The sequence below is a fragment of the Condylura cristata genome, unplaced genomic scaffold (assembly GCF_000260355.1).
Source record: "Condylura cristata isolate star-nosed mole 26May11 unplaced genomic scaffold, ConCri1.0 scaffold00005, whole genome shotgun sequence".
NCBI classification, from domain to species: Eukaryota; Metazoa; Chordata; class Mammalia; order Eulipotyphla; family Talpidae; genus Condylura; species Condylura cristata.
The window spans coordinates 364779-382057 of record NW_004567106.1 but is presented as its reverse complement, the minus strand read 5'-3'; the positions used below and the strand labels follow the sequence as shown (position 1 = coordinate 382057).

Here is a 17279-nt window from a genome sequence, read left to right as displayed (position 1 = left end):
CAGGAGAGGTCTGCCACGCCATGTGGTCACCTCCGGGGCAGGTGGGAATCGAACTCATGAGGAAGTGGCTTTAGTTTCTCAGTGCTGTGCTCCAACCCGCTGCGCCACCAGGGAGGGCCTCTTATATTGTTAATTTTATCTCCAACTATGTTTCCCAAAATTCTCCCACCAGCAAAGCACCCATAATCCACCTCCACAGTACCCTGTGCTCTTCCCCTCTCTATTTTGAACCTCCCTGCTATATTCATTAGGTCTCTGGTCACCTTACAAGTTTTGTCTTTTCTCTGATCCTGTGTTCTACATAAAAATGAAACTATCCAATATTTTTCTTTTTCCTTTTGACTTATTTTGCTTAGCATGCCTTCCAACTTCATCCATGTTGTTGTAAATAGCATAAATTTCTTTCTTTTTTGATCAATGAATAGTGTTTCACTGTATGTATTGATCCTTGCATCTATTTTGAGGCATTTAGTTGTTTCCATATCTAGTGTTGCAATAAACATAAGAGTCCAATTTTCCTTTTGAGTTAGTGTTTTTGTGTCCTTTGGGTAGACCCCCAGAGTGGAATTTCTGGGTAATATGGTAGATCCATTTGCAGATTTTGAAGTACCTCCACACAGCTTTTCCTACGCCTGGTCTCGTTTAAATTCCCAATGGGTGGAAATTTTGGTGTAGTGTTAATGGAAAATTGTCTGACTAGAGTATACACAAAAGCTAAACCTTGGAATTGCACTTTCATAATTTTTTTTTCCACAAGAAAATAGTTCTGCAAAAATGTATTACCAAAAAATCCAAGGCCCTCCCCGGTGGTGCAGCGGGTTAAAGCACAGCACTAAGAAGCTAAAGCCACTTCAGCATGAGTTCGATCCCCGCCTGCCCCAGAGGTGACCACATGGTGCAGCGGACCTCTCCTGACCCATCCGCTGCTCCCCTCAGCAGTGCACTTCATTGATCTGCCTGTTCTGCTCCCCACTCTGTCTCTGGTGAATCCTCTCTCCACCCCTGCACGTCTGATCTGTACCCCAGTTCCGTATGCACACATAAATAAATCTTTAAAAAAAAAAATCCAGTGTAGCATTACTTATATAACTAAAAATAATTTAAATTTTTAATAGTTTTTGGTTAAATGAGTGCTGTATAACATTAATCACTATGCAGTCATATTAAAAGATAATGTAGGTATAAATGTGTTGAAATAGAAAAAACTTTAAAAATCTGTTACCAGATGATGTATATAGTGTTTATTTTAAATTTTTTAAGAGATTTATTTATGCATACAGAACTGGGGTACAGGGCAAAGGTGCACGGGAGGTGACAGAATTCACCAGAGACAGAGTGGGGAGAAGAACAGGCCAACTGACAAAGTACACTGCTGAGGGGAGCAGCGGGAGGATCAGGAGAGGTGTGCCAGGCTGTGCCATGTGGCTCACCTCAAGCAGGGATGGAACTCATGCTGAAGTGGCTTTAGTTTCTTAGTGCTGTGCTTTAACCTGGGAGGGCCCAGTATTAGTTTATTTTTATTTAAAAATTAACAAGGGAAAAGTCTGATGGCTAAAATTTTCTTCCTTTTAATATAATTCACGCAAGCATTGTGTTCATATATTTTAATTCAGTAAATTCACTTATAGAAGTGCCTTCCAAAGAGATAATAAAATGCAAACTATTAGAAGAGCAGAAATTTTTCCATAATGTATTTTGAATTACCTTGGTAGCAGTATTAAAAAACGATGAAGTGGTCAAGAAATGTAGTTTAAGTGAACTGTATCTCAATAAATTGTCTTTAATTATTAAAAAAAAAAATGGTGGTTCAGGCATGTTATATATCAGTCCCTGATCTGTGTTTTCATTTCCACTTTATTTTGGAGAGGATCAAGGTGGATTTGAATGTTAGTCTAGAAAGGAGCTTCATTAGTATTAACTCTCTGATAAAAATCTCAATTCTGTCCCATTTTCACAAACTTGCTGTTCAGTTTTCATTCTGACTCCATTTAGTTTGAGTCGTTCAGCTAGCTACTGCCTGTTATTCTTTGTCCTTTATTCCCTTCTTTTCTTTGGTAGTTATTTTAACTAATCTCTTACCAGTACCTTAACATTCAGTCCTTCCTCATGGTCTTCACTGCATCTTGTTTTGATAGTTTGAAATCTTGAACACAGCTCCAGTCCCTCCTTCTGCATGTTTCCCCCCCACCCCGAGTATTTTATGTAATGTTTGATGTGCTAATTACAGTGTTAAGAATTCTTGAGATAGTTTGTTATTTCTTTACCTTATCTTCCTCTTAACATACTCCTGGAACTAAAGCTTTTAATATCACTTCCTACCTTTTATTAGATACCTAGCCTTTTCTTTCCTTTATGGAAAAGATAAAGGCCTCCTTAACAGTTCTGTCTTTACTGCTTTCACCCAAAGGGAGACATTCCACTACTGAACTCTAAGGTTAAATCTGTACTTTTTGTTTAATTGTTGGTCTTCCTTCTCTAGGACTAGTGGTTTGTTTTTTAATCAGTTCCCTAATCATTTAGAATTTCAGTTCCTCTTACAGTGTTTTCTTTTCCTTTAGATTTTAGTCTCTTCTATTTTAAAATTCCTTTTCTTCAGCTTTACTCTTTTAAAAATATTGCTGGTCTTAGAGATAATAAAATACACAAAATGAAGAATGGGTTCTTTTATTTGTAATTATTTTTTACATCAATTTAAAAAATATTGCTGGTCTTTTCTTTATGCTCCTTGGAGGAGTAGTCTGAATTTATAGCTTTCCTACCTTCCACTCTACTTCATTGATCCATTATCTCTATCTGTTTATATGCCATTAGTTACATCTGATGCCATCCATTCTTCTGAAACTTTCCTGAGGTATTTGGCCCTACTTGCCAAAATCAATCTTCTTAGTTTAATTTTAATTCTAGATCTTACTTCTCAAAACATTTGTTAGTTATATCTTTATTAAAATTGTTTTTTTCTTGATTTTGTAGCCCTATTAAAAAAAAAACACAACAAATCATTTCATGTCCTTTTGATAGAAGTTAATTTAGAGTAGAAAAGTTGGAACAGAGGCACCACAAGACCAGACTTACATAAGGCCAAAGCTGGAGGTGGAGGTAGAAGTGATTAATATATTCATTAAACCAGTTATAAAAATGAAAAATCTTTAGGTGCCAACCTGTTGATCAGGAAGTACAGACCTAGGCAGGTGTCAAGACTGCTGTAAAGAGAGAGCGTCATAGGTTGCAGATTAGAGGCGAGGATATGGAGATTGAAGGCTATTGTAAATCTCTGGTCATTTTCAGATTCTGAGTAGTTATCCAAAGTAGTTATTCAAAACTAGCAAAAATGAACCATTTCACAAAGGGATGAGCCCTTCCCAGAGTAAAGAAGACTCTTTATCAGTGCCTTTTCTGCACTGGCAAGGGGCAGCATTCCTTCTGCCCAGCTGTGAATAAGGGTGCTTCTTTTCACCAAATTTCTTTTGTGGAGCAACAGTAGCAGCCCTTCTGCCTGCCTGTACCTATAACCCCTTGCTGCCAGCAGTCCCTTTGCAGGGCAGCAGCCTTCCTGCCCACCTGTAACCAAGTTGGTGCTTCTCTTCACTGACTGCGCTTTACAGGCAGCAGCGGCAGCTCTCCCAAGGCTGCCGATGTGTGACCTTAGAGGCCTTTCACTCAACAAACCTGTCCCTTTCAGGGGCATCTCTTTCTGCCCACTTATGTCTATGCAAATGTCCTTTATCCTTCACCTCTTTTCATAATAAACATGCTCTTTTCGGTAACTAACATCTGTCTCTTGCCTGAGATATTTGTTCATGCTGCTACTGAAAGAGGAGCTCTGGTGGAACTTTTACCCACTCTCTGAACCCAACATCTACAAAAAATGACTTCACTTTTACCCTTCTGTATAACAATAAATGATACCCAGAGTTATAGTCTGTACATTGTATTTAGATGATAACTACCTAATTTTGTGCTTCGGTATTATTTACTTGTTGACTATTTCCATATTCTTATTGTCAATCTGAGACCTTCTGTAAACTCCAACTGTTGACTCATAGCCATGTATCCAACTTTCTATTACCATTTTAAGTTCAGAATGTGTCCACTCCTACATTACCCTTCTAATGCTTGTTTTTTCCCGCCTTGAGCCCCATTTCTAATAGTTTTGCTATTTGTTGTATCACTCAAGCTAGAAATCGTGAATCTTTTTTTGATTCTTTCATCATCTTTAATGTTCATGTATAAGGAATTATGAAGTCTTTCACTTAAACCTTCACATAATTAAAGTTTGCCTTTTCTTTCACTAAAAATAAACTTTCCCCTTGCTCTCGCTTTCCCCCTTCCCGTCCCCTCCTCCCCCCACCCTATTTGCTGTTTGTCCATATTAGGACTCATTGTCTATCCCATGTACTGGTAGCTTTCTTAGCTCATTGTGCTGGATTCAATTCCAGGATATCCTTCACACTGCTGCTAGATAGGTAATGAAAACACAGGTGTGGAAGTATTATTCCCTCACTTAGAAACTTTTGGTGACTTGTGATTATGTTTTAGAACCACAAATCAGTATGATCAAATATTTTGTATTCTACTTTTTGCTTGAAGAGGAAATTTTAGAAATATACTTTTAACCTTGAGATATCAAAATTCTTTCCATACCAATAGATTATTGTTACCAATTAGGCCAGTTTACAATCATTGTATTGGCTCTTCAGTTCACACATCCTTCAGCACCTGCCCCATGCAGTAAATACTATTAGGTGCTGGTAATGTAAAAGAAAAAGTAACATGGCCCCTTCCCTGCACCCTAGTGAGCAGATTGAGTCCAGCAATGTTGGTGTTTTACTAGAAAGTCTTATAAGTTGCTGTAGAAACTTAGAAAGAAATTTAAGTCATAATGTTTTAAGAATTTACAATGTGCCAACCACTATACTATGACTTTTAGACAACCCCAATGTTTAATGGTTGACAAGATTGTTGGTCCTCAGCTGAGTACTTAAAAAGAGACTTAAGGGGCCCTCTCTGTTGGTGCATCAGGTTATGAGTTCAATCCCTGGCCAGGGAGGTGAGCAGCATGGCGCAGCAGACCTCTCCTGTCTCGCCTGCTGTTCCCCTCAGCATTGTACTTGGTCAGTCTTCCTGTTCTGCACCCCACTCGTCTCTGGTGAAACCTCTCAAAGCCCTTGCACCTCCTGTACCCCAGCTCTGTATGCTTAAGCAAGTAAATATTATTTTGACGCCATTGCAGGCACACACAAAAAGGTTTAATAAAAGGATTATTTACATAAAGGGGAAAATGAAGATTGACTCAGCAAGAAATAGAGAGAAATAAATTGGTAAAAGTGTCCTACTAGTTCCATTCAGCTGGCTACCCAATAACACACTGAAAGCCCAAGAAAAGCCAAGGACCACCAAGGCACAAATATCTGGTTCTATACCAAGCCTGGCTGCTTAACTCCACCTTCAGTTCCCCTCTATCCTCCCTTCAGTGGTGATGACATTATGGATTGTACTTGATATTTGGATTTCTTTGGTCTGGGTGGGAATGGAACCCATAAAACCTGTGTTAGTGGAGTTCATTCAGGATATCCTTTGTCCCCATTAGTAAGAGCATTCATTCCATCCTGGTTTATCAATGGCCATTTTCTAGCTCTGTATTCACATGGTGGAGATAATCTCATTCCTGTCTTTTACAAAATCACTCACCCCCACTCTAGGGCTCTACCTTTATAACCTAATTAGCTCCTAAAGATTTCTCTTCCAAAGGTCATTGCATTGGAAGTTAAAACTTTAACACATGACATGAATTTTTATGAAAACATAAAGTTTAATCCCTTTTTAGGATTATTTTCACCTCATCCCTTGCTTTTATGTCTGGCTTTTACCTCCTCTAGTAGTGTTTCTCCAACCTTGTACTGCATTCTAGCCACAGTTGTTTTTTTTTTTTCTCACAACTTAAAGATGACATTATATTACCACCTATTTTTCATTAATTTTGATAAGTTTTTATTGTTTATTGGTTCCTCTATAAATGTCTTTTTATAAAGATTTTCTTGTTTCATTATTTTAAATTCTTAAGCATGTATGATAATTGTTAAAAGTCCACTGCCAATTCCATTTTCTCTGTCATTTCTGGTATTGTTTTTACTGTTTTCCTGTCTGTGGTGGCTTATAATTTGAAGCATTTTTCAGATGTCTAGTAATTGGAAGGATACTGTAAATTTAAAAAGTCATGATATTGAGTGGATTTTAAGACCTTCCATTAAAGAATGATCACATTTATTTTGGTAGCCATTTAAGTAAAGGGGTCTACTTTAGTAGGAAGGGTTCTGCAGTGGAGGGCATTTACTTTATTTTCATTAAAAAAATTATTTCTGCATATTCTGTACCCAGAAATTCTTGAGAGCTTTTTAATTGAAAGTATTCATATATTTTAAAGTGCTGCCTTTATTTAGTTTTGAAAAAGTTAATCTTTACATTAAAGATTTTTTGTATTTTTAAGGATAAAAGCAGTGGGATTCAGTCCTGTAAATGGAAAAAAGTGTTTACAAATAAAACAATTGAAAGATACTTGATATGACTATAGATCTGAGATATACAGCAGGGAAGGAAGAGGGACTATGGTGCTAGTTCATGGGTGATACGGTGGTGGGAGCATTAGTGGAGAAATCATTAGTGGAGCATTACATCTGAGGGGAGAAATCATATTTTACAAAAATGAGCAACAGTGTAATAAAATGAATTGTAATCTGTTAAAAAAAGATACTTGATATATGTAAATCCTAAGATTGAAAAAGCAAAGTATTTTTAATTAGTTTACTATGTGCCTCTTAACCTAGTGCGGCTGGAGGTGAAATCTTTGACCAGTGTGTTGCAGACAGAGAAGAACGTTTTAAAGAAAAAGACATTCAAAGACTTCTGAGGCAGATTTTGGAAGGTGTTTGCTTTTTACATATGCATGGTGTAGTTCATCTTGACTTGAAGGTAAGATCTGAATTACATTACATTTTTGAGATTGCTAGACAATGATACTCAAGATATAAGATATTGAACAGTGAATGTATTTAAACATTTATCAATTTGTGTGTTTTATTGAGTAGCAGAATATACAAGTTGTGTTTACTCTTATCTAGCCAATTTGTTTTATCAAGGAGATAATTGCATATGTATGTCTATTGAAAGATAAATAATACATTGATGAACCTTAGAAGATATTGCTTAGTTAGATGAGTGCTTCCTGATAGACAGGCTTGAGCTAGAATAGACCTTTAAAAACATTTGGTATTTAAATAGGCAGAAAAGACTAGACAAAAGTCTGTATACTGGAGTTAGGAATACTTCTACTCTATATGGACAAAAAAGTGGGGAAGTTTTACTGGAAGTGAGACAGGAGACACTGAAAATTGAGAAAAGACCAAGCTGTCACAAAGTTAGATTTTTCTAATGTCACAAAGTTAGATTTTTGAGCAAAAATATTTGAGAAATAGTGTTTTCAGTAAAGCAGGCAGCAGTAAATACAGCAGAGAATTAAAGACATTGGAAGCAGGTAGATTTCAAATTTAAGTTAGGAAAGGAAAGGGTGGAAAGTAGAAAGAAAATACAAAAGGCTATGTATCAGTTACAATCTTTATAAATGCTCAAAATGCCAGAAAAGTTTGGTGAACAAAAAGGAAAATTTCATTGGCCAAAAATCAGGACTAATACTACACCTAATTAAAATATTGCCAATACTTGATTTTTCTTTAGCCCTCATCTCTGCCTCTCACAATAGCAATAAGATAGTAGATAGTTAGATATTGCTGTTTTAGCATCTACACTGTCCAGGAGACTTATCAGGAAGAGCTGATCACTATTCACTAGCTCTTCAGAAGTCCCTAGAGTCACACTCATTAAACCAGTTTGAATTAACTCAAATCTAATGTGTGTGCACTGGGGATTATAGGACTTTTAACTTACCACACCTGTGTCATTGTCATATACTCCAATTTTAGAATTGGAGGGGTAAACACTGCCTCCTACTCCAACTTTTATGTGACTGAGAGAAGGGAGGGGATGGATTTTCAGATATGTTGTTTTTGAAAGAGTTGACCAACAGTAAATGTCCATTGCAGGTATTCTTGATGTACGTTTTCAGGCGTCTTTGTAGAAAAGTTTAAGATCCCTGTTGTTATTCTGATAGTTAACTTCTGTAAAAAGTTCAGGTGTGTCTGTGGAAATGAAATTGTCTTCAAACTGAATATGTTACAGCACTCCAGTTTCTTTTCAACCAGAGAAGATGGGGTTAGGAAGGAAAGTAGCTTTGGGCTGAAAACCTTGAGCCCCAGAATGCTTTTCTATTCTGGACTTCTTTAATCTCATTTCATTCATCAGCAGTCCATCAAGAAGCTCATCTACTGGCAAGGAGATTATTTGTGGCATTGGTTCTCCAACATTTGAATAGGTCAGGATTACCAGGAAAGACTTGTTAAAATCCATTTGCTCTACCCAATTCCAAAGTTTTTGATTCAAGTTAGCTAGATACCACTTTGAGAACTGCTGTATGGTACCTTTTGTGTACCATATATTGCTCATAAAAGTGCTTAATTTTTTTTTAAGATTTATTATTTATGCATATAGAACTGGGGTACAGGCCAGAGGTGCAGGGGCAGTGAGAGGCTTCACCAGAGACAGAGGGAGCAGAACAGACCGACTGATGATGTACACTGCTGAGGGGAGCAACGGGCAGGTTAGGGAGGTCTGCCACGCCATGTAGGTCACCTCCAGGGCAGGGATCAAACTCATGCTGAAGTGGCTTTAGCTTCTTAGTGCTGTGCTTTAACCTGCTGCACCACTAGGGAGGGCCCAAAAGTGCTTAATTTTTACTGCGTGAAGACACTTATGGAACAGTGTACAGTTCTAACATAGCTATTGACTGCTAAAGTCACTTAGAAGTTCCATTTGCAATAACGTGGAAGGGTAGTGCTATTCCTTCAAATACTAGTTTTCTAAGGAAAAGTATAGGAGAAAAAGCAATTAGATGTCTTTCTTGTTCTTTTTAAAAGATGGCAGCTTACTTAACAATCTGGAAATAATCAAACTAATCTAGAGATAAGAAGTAACCTATACTGAAAACTTAGGTTTGTACCAAAGTAAGCATTTCTGATGGGCAACTAGAGTACCACCAAGTAATCATTGCATTTGCTTAATTTCTTCATCTTAATTCCATTTGTCCCATGGTTTGGCAGCTGAATATTAAGAGTAAAGTTAATGTAGGACAGAGGAAAAATAGCAGGATTGACTTGTGAGGTGAGGAACAAATAATATTTTATAGCTACTCATCTGTGAAAATGAAAGAACTGATCTCTAATGGAAAATATTTTTTGAAAAGGATTTCCTGAAGGGTGTATTGATACATCTCTAATGCATAGTGTTGTAAACCACCATTGCCTTCATAAAAAATAAGATTGTTTCCGTACCAACACTTGTAGAATAAGAAAGATGTCAACCTAATTCATTTTGTGATACTAATCTACCATGACTGAAATGAATAGTTAAAACAGAGTGGCCATGTAGTAATTATACTGGCATTTAAAAAGTTACTTTTTTAATGTTAGGTACTTTTTTTCATGTTGTTAAATTTTTTCATGTTGTTAAATTTTAATTTGCTAGAATTCCATTTCTCCCTTCAGGTGGTAGTTCTACCATCATAGCACCTGTGATCAATACCATAGTCTCATGTGCTCTTCTCTCCCTGTTTTGACTCCTACCACTTCCTCTCCACTCCTGCATCTATGGTCAGCTTACAAGTTTTGTCTTTTTCATGACCACAGCAGTGTACTTCATCACTCTGTTTTGTTCCCCACTCTGTCTCTTGTGAACCCTCTCACCCACCACACCTCTGGCCTATACCCCAGTTCTATAAACATAGATAAATAAATCTTAAAAAAAAAAAAGTGAAATCATACTTGTGCTGATCCAACATTGATCTTTTTCCTTCTGCTTACCTATAATTCCTACCAGCTCCTCCATGTTGCCACATACATGACATGAGTGGTAGTCCATTGTTTCGTAAATTCCACATTTTCTATACATTTCCCCTTTGTGGTTATTTAGGTTGGTGCCATATCTTGGCTAAAGTAAATATTGCTGCAATAAACATAGGAGTTCTAAAGGATCCTTTTTCACTTGTTCCTTCTGTTTTTTTTTCATATGGGCCATCCTCACAGGTGTGAGGTGGTATTTCATTGTGGTTTTGATTGCATTTCCCTAATAAGTGATTGTCAACATTTCTTCATATTCCTGGTGGTCATTTATACTTCTTTGGAGAAGTGTCTATTTAGCTCTTCTGCCCATCTTTTTATTCGGTTGTTTGTTTTTGTTGATTTGTATCAACTCTTTGACATCAGTACAAGTATGTTTTCCCATTCAGTATGGTTTCCTCTTTGTTTTGGTTACCATCTCTTGCTGCACAGAAACTGTTTAGTTTGATGTAGTCCCAGCTGTTTATCTTCTCTTGTTTTGCTTGCTTCTAGAGGTGAGTCTTCAAAGGCAACTTGAAATTGTGCTATGATTGTTATGCTTCTCTTTTCTATATTTCTTTTATGTTTTCAGTTATTACAGCCAAGTCTTTTATCCATTTTTAGTTTACTTTTGTATATTGTGTGAGACAGTAGTCTAATTTCATTCTTTTGCATGTGACAGACTGGTTTTTCCAGCCACATTTATTATGTGTTCATGTCTGGGCTTTGAATTCGGTCCATTGGTCTGTGCATATGTTTTGTTCTACTACCGTGGTGTTTTATTCTAATAGCTTTATGATACAGTTTGAAGTCTGGGAAAGCAATGTTACCCCGACCCACTTAATCCACATTTACTGAGGACATGAGGACAGCTCTGGCTGTTTTTGTGTGTGTGTGTGTGTGTGTGTGTGTGTGTGTGTGTGTGTGTGTGTGAGTCCATGTAATTTTACCAATGTTTGTTCCATTTCTGTGAAGAATGCCATTGAGGTTTTTATTGGCATTGCATTGACCCAAAATTGCTTTTGGTAGGGTCGCCATTATGACAATGTTGATTTTTCGATCCATGAGCAGAAAATGTTTATCCATTCCTTTGTGTTTATTTCTTTTTACAAATTTCCATGTATAGGTCTAACATTACCTTTGTTAAACTTGGCCTTGGGTATTTAATGTTTTGGGGTAAAATTATAAATGGGCTTTTCTTAATTTCTTATTGTACAGACTAATTGTTTGCATATAAGAAGGCTACTATTTTTGTATATTGTTGTGGGTATGGTGAATTACATTGACTTACCAGTGTTGACCATTCTTGTGTCCCTGGAATAGGTTCCACATCATCATGGTGCATAATCCTAATGATGCATTGTTGGATTCAGTTTGCTAATAAGGCTTTGTTGAGGATTTTAGTATATGTGTCCACTAAGGAAACTGGCCTATATTTTTCCTTTTGTGTTATCTTCATTTGGTTTTGGTATGCAATGTTGGCCTCAAAAAAAAAAAAAAAAGCATCAGGTAGTGTTCTTTCTCAATTTTGGGAAAGTTTTTGCAGGATGATATTAGCTCATGTTTGAACATTTGGTAGAGCTCGCATGTGAAACTATCTGGTTCTTGGCTTTTGTTTCTTGAAGAGTTTTGATTACTATTTCAGTTTCCTTGCCAGTTGGTTGGTTCAAGTGTTCTATTCCTTATTCAGCCTTGGGAGATTGTATCATTCTAAGAATTTGTCTATCTCATCTGAATTGTTGAATTTTTTTTAACATATAAACTTTCATAGTAATCATTAGTTTTTTCTCTGATTTCTGCTACATCTCCACTTTCATTTTTTGTCCAACTTACTTGAGTTTTCTGACTTAGTGAGCCTACCTAGAAATTTATTTTATTAATTTTTCTCAAAGATCTAGCTTTTGAGTTTATTGACCTTTTCAACTTTTTTATTTATTTCTGCTTTTCCTTTTATTCCTTTCCCTACATCTTTTGTCTTTGTGTTCTTTTTTTCTTTTTCTAGTTCTTTGACATGGGAGATTGTTTCTTCGAGACCTCCTTGTTTCTTGATTTGGGCCTGTATTTCTCTCCATCATTTGCTTTTGGGTTTGCAAGGTGGGGCTTTCTGTTGGGCATGGGTCTCCTTCTCCAGCTATTTTTCTGCAGGGTAGACATTTGTCACCCATTTGTAGTCCTTTGGTGTTAATATTGAAGTTGGCCCTGAAAATCATCTCATTTTAAAATTCTTATAACAAGGGTGAGAAAATAGAGCTTTATTTTTCTTTTCAGTCTGTTTTATACATTAAAAGCTCAAAAGTCTTTGCTGCAAGAGATACCTATGTTTGCTTCCACTGGGAACAGTTAACAGTAGTGGATGGTCTCTGTGGTCCAGACTTAAGTGGATTCATAGTTTAGGAGGCCTCAGTAGTATCCACAATCCAAAAGAATTGTCCAAAGTAATGTTTGTGCTTTGCCTTTTTTTTTTTTCATGTTTGGTTTTAAACACAATTTTGTAAAAGTAGGCTTATTTTTTTGTGTGATGTTTCACTAGTTTTTATGATGCAAAATGGACTTCTAGAAACAGAACCCCAGTAACATTGCACATACAGGGGATGAGCTTTTAGTTTATGATAGCTCAACCTATAGCCAGCAAATTGGCAGGTCAGACAGGTTGCCAACACTATGTATCATGGATCTTTGATGTTACTTAAAAGCAGTCAAAGTGAATATTAAGTTCTTGAATACCAGGTTCAACTGTGTTACACAAGGAAATTATATCCCTTTCTCCCTAATACATTAATTATAAATCATATTGCTTTCCCCCAATATACTTGGGTGAATTCTTCCCAGGTTTAATAGAAGCTTTGATGATGGAACTTTGATGTCAGTAACTAAAATTATCATGTTTCCTGTTCATAGAACTAGAAGACAAAGTGGCTAGGAGAGTTCTCAGTCTTTCTTCTGTTTTCATACTCTTCACATATGCATTCAGGCTTATCTCTAAAAGAACAGTTGGTGAGGCAAGGTCTGAGATGTAGCTGATGGTAGTGGTTGGATTTAGAGTTGATGCAAGCAGTGTAAATGGGAATGATTTCTGCCAGTTGATGTCTTTGAGTCTGGACAAAGAATTTAATGTGTCTGTTCTACATCTTTTATAGTCTTCTGTACAATTTTTTTCTCCATCTAAGAGTTAGAAAGACTAAACTACAAAGCTAATATATTTTCTGATGTTGTAATTCTGTGAAAATTGATACATTTAATATATAATTATTTTGAGCTAAGACTATTTACCATTTTAAAGTAGAAAATCCTTATGCTTTATGAATATTTTTCATTAATACTGGTTTACACCATTGTTTCTATAATAGAGGTGTAAAATAACTCTATAAGGCATTTTTGCATAATGTGTCAACCACCCAAATGGAAAATTTGTGTTGCAGAGACAGAAGTTAGTCATATCTATTAGTTTCTCATCTAAAAAAAATTGATACAATGTGCAACATACCCTTTTGCTTCTGGTCAGACCCCTATAATGACTCACTGATTCACTGAAGACTTATATCTTAAATTGGAGTTGGAATGTTCTTTTAGGAGATGTATATGTACATCCTGGAGTGTTTATAAATCTAAAATTAAATAGAAAAGAGAATAAACTGTGATTAAGGGAAAATCCTTTGTTTTAATGTAAGTCATGGAAGACTGACAACTCTGCCAGACTTGGGACAAAACTAAAAATCTTACAGTAATCTCAGTGATTTGGTGAAGTTGGCATTGGGTGATAATATTGGGGTGGTCGGATGCTTTTTTAAAAAATTTTATTTATGCATACAGAACAGGGGTACAAGCCAGAGGTTCAGGGGTCGTGAGAGGATTCATCAGAGACAGAGTGGGGAGCAGAACAGGAAGATCAATGAAGTACACTGCTGAGGGGAGCAGTGGGCAGGTCAGGAGATGTCTGCCGTGCCATGTGGATCACCTCCTAGATGGGGATTGAACTCATGCTGAAGTGGCGTTAGCTTCTTAGTGCTGTGCTTTAACCTGTTGCACCACCAGGGAGGGCCCAGGTGGTAGATGCTTTTACTTCAGCCAGGGGCTGGACCAACCAAAAGGGGTACAAAAAAATCTAATCTTAAAATCCAGTGCTCATTGTGTTCATATAATTTTGAACTAATTATGTCTTTCAGCAGTGACAATATACCATTTATTAGATCATTAACTTGTTTGCCCTTTTAGTACAAAGTGGAGGAACAGACTAGGAACTGTCCAGTCAGGTTCCCATTTGAGATTTAAATTGATCATGGATGGTTTAAGCATAATGTGTTACTTGAAAGAAAGATAACATGTAACATTTTTAAACAGTTTCCTATCTTAAATTACTCTTGATTATTAACCTGCACTTTCACCTGGTTTCTAATAATAAAAAGTTAATTTACCTGAACATTATATTTTTTGGTAAAATACTCCTTAAATCTTGTCCTTAAGACCATAAGACTTATTAAGTAAGTTAACCTCAACAACTTGTGTAGGGATGTAACTGGTAAGCGGATTCACCAGAGACAGTGGGGAGCAAAACAGGTGGATTGAGTGAAATACACTGTTGAGGGGAACAGTAGGAGAGGTCTGCTGCACCATGTGGGTTAGCTTCCTGGTGAGGAATTGAACTCAAATTGTAATAACTGGCAATACCTTGATAGTGCTGAGACATAACATGTATACGGATGAAGATATCAAGATAGATAAAAGCATTCCTAGTGGAGCACAGAAATTAATTTTTAGAAAATTCTCCCTATACCCACTGTATATTTTAGGACTATTTGTACGTTTCTTGTCTGTTAAAATGTTTGTAGCTCCTCTTTGACCTTCTTACTTTTTTCTCTCAAGTTATATGGGAATCATTTATGCTTTTGGAATTACATATTGTGACCACAATTTTATCATGAACTGGATTCTCTAAAAAGGAGGTCTAACATGTTTGTTTTTGGCACATGTATTTTACTTACTAGAAGTATGTTTCAACATTAGATTCTGACAGACATTACAGTTCTATAATTTTACTGTTGCCCAGGAGTGCAAAGTTTGAAAAAGAGAAAAAAAATTAAACTATTTAAGGCAACCAGTGGTGTTAAGAACATTCACAGAATGTGTGTGTATTAATAATTACAAATGAATTTTTAGATCTGGTAAAGATTTTTACATGGCAGTGTTTTTCTTGGCATTTTGTATGTACTTGTGTACTGTGTATTCATATTTTCAAAGATGAATATATGTCATAGTCTACCTTCATGCAACAAGTTTGCCTAAATAATGACACTTACTGTACTGCAGTTATTTCATTAATATAATATAAATTATCTTGAAGTCTGGACACAGAATCAGGGCTTTTTGACTTGTTATTTAATAAACAGAAGCTAATTATTAAATATAGTTTTATAATGACGTTTATATTACAAAAACCTCTTAATTTATCATTGAAAAGAGAAATTTATTTTATTATTTTTTTTTAAGATTTTTATTTATTCATACAGAACTGAGGTACAGGCCAGAGATGCGGAGGGTGAGAGGATTCACCAGAGACAGAGCAGGGAGTAGAGTAGGCAGATCTGCAAAGTACACTGCTGAGGGGAGCAGCGGGCGGGTCAGGAGAGGTGTGCTGAGCCATATGGATCTTCTCGGGGCAGGCAGGGATCAAACTCATGCGGAAGTGGCTTAAGCTTCTTAGTGCTGTGCTTTAACCCACTGTGCCACCAGGGAGGGCCAATTAATTTTATTTTTAAAGATTTATTTACTTATTCATACAGAATTGGGGGTACAGCCCATGTGTGGTGGTAAAAGGATTTACCAAAGACAGAGGGTGGAGCAGAACAAGTAGAGTGACTGAAATACTCTGCTGAGGGGAGCAGAGGGTGAGACAGGAGAGGTCTGCTGCGCCCTGTGGGTCAGCTCCTTGGTTGGGATCAAAGTCAAGCTGAGACTTAACCTCTAGGCCACCAGGGAGGCCCTGACTTGTTTCTTTGTTATATTTAGTGGCCTCTTCTTAATCCTCATTCTTCCTAATGGACTGTTTGTTGAGCACCTTTCTTCCTACCTGCCTTCTTATCTCCTTCATAACTTTGTTTCTTACTCTTGGATATAGTTATCAGTCAGAATTCATCTTGACCTACTTTTTGCCATGTACTCTTCCCTCTCATGTACTTCCACAGTATTATTATTATTTTTCAAATCCCCATTATCTAGTTTATTGAAAAAAATAGGCTACTGGGCATGCTGATGAAGAAATTTTAGTATCCCAATATGTGTTATAATCACGAACTCAGTAGGGTATGAAATAGGCTTATTATCTGATTTATTTATTTTTAATTTTTTAAACATCATTCTTCATTTTGTGCATTTTTCCATCTAAGTTGTAATTCCCATGGGCTTCCCACCACCAATTCACCCATGTGCCATCACCACAGTCCAGTGCACTCTTCCCAGTCCAGTTCTGATCCCATTCCTCCTCTCACCCCCATAAAATGTCTCTGGTTTATAGTTGTTCATTGTTTTCATTTTTACTCTATTTTGTCTCTCTCTCTCCTCCCCGCTCCCTTCACCTCCTCCCCTTTGCCCCCCAATCCCTTATACTCCTGCTATGAGTGAAAACCATCCAGTAATTTTCCTTTTCTTTCTGGCTTATTTCATTAAGCATGATTCCGTCCAGCTCCATCCATATTGCTGCAAAAGGCATGCATTTATCTTTTATTGATTACTGAGTAACATTCCATTGTATATATGTACTACATCTTCTTAATCCACTCATCTATTTTTGGGCATATGGGTTACCTATGTACTGCTGACTTCTAACACTTCATCCTCACCCTTACATTTTCTTGGGACTTAATTTCCAACTGTTTTTGGGCTCTAAGATGCTAAGTTGAAATAACATTCTTCTCTTATTAACCTGACTATATCAGTCAGTGCCTGACAGAAGCATTTCATCATTCCTTACTGTACAGTTTTACAATGGGCTGTAGGTTTTGCCACTGTAATATGTCAAAAGTTCTGATTTCTTTCATTTCACACTTCATCCTCCTGCCTTCCTTTCTCAACTTTTAAAAACAGAATAAAAATACATTGTTAGGAAGAATGTTGCCAGCAACTTTCTTGTATTTGGTAATACCTTGCATATATCACACTTATTCTGGCTCACCTGTGTACTTTGAATTATCACTTTTTATTCATGAACTGTCTACTTGCCCTCCCATGTGGTCCGATATCTTCAGTTGAGAGTGGCCTAAAAAACACTGTGACTCATTTTCTCTCCCATCCTCTCATTTTCCAGTT

At 36.7% G+C, this 17279-nt stretch overlaps 1 protein-coding gene across 2 annotated transcripts in view; it reads left to right on the top strand.

The window, feature by feature from the left end:
- STK17A (serine/threonine kinase 17a) overlaps window positions 1–17279 on the top strand; it is a 53703-nt gene that overhangs the window by 8238 nt on the left and 28186 nt on the right. For both annotated transcript variants that reach the window (XM_012720889.1, XM_004676646.2), the window contains exon 3: window positions 6822–6966. In XM_012720889.1, the coding sequence (XP_012576343.1) occupies window positions 6822–6966 (145 nt within the window). The remainder of the gene's footprint in view (window positions 1–6821; window positions 6967–17279) is intronic.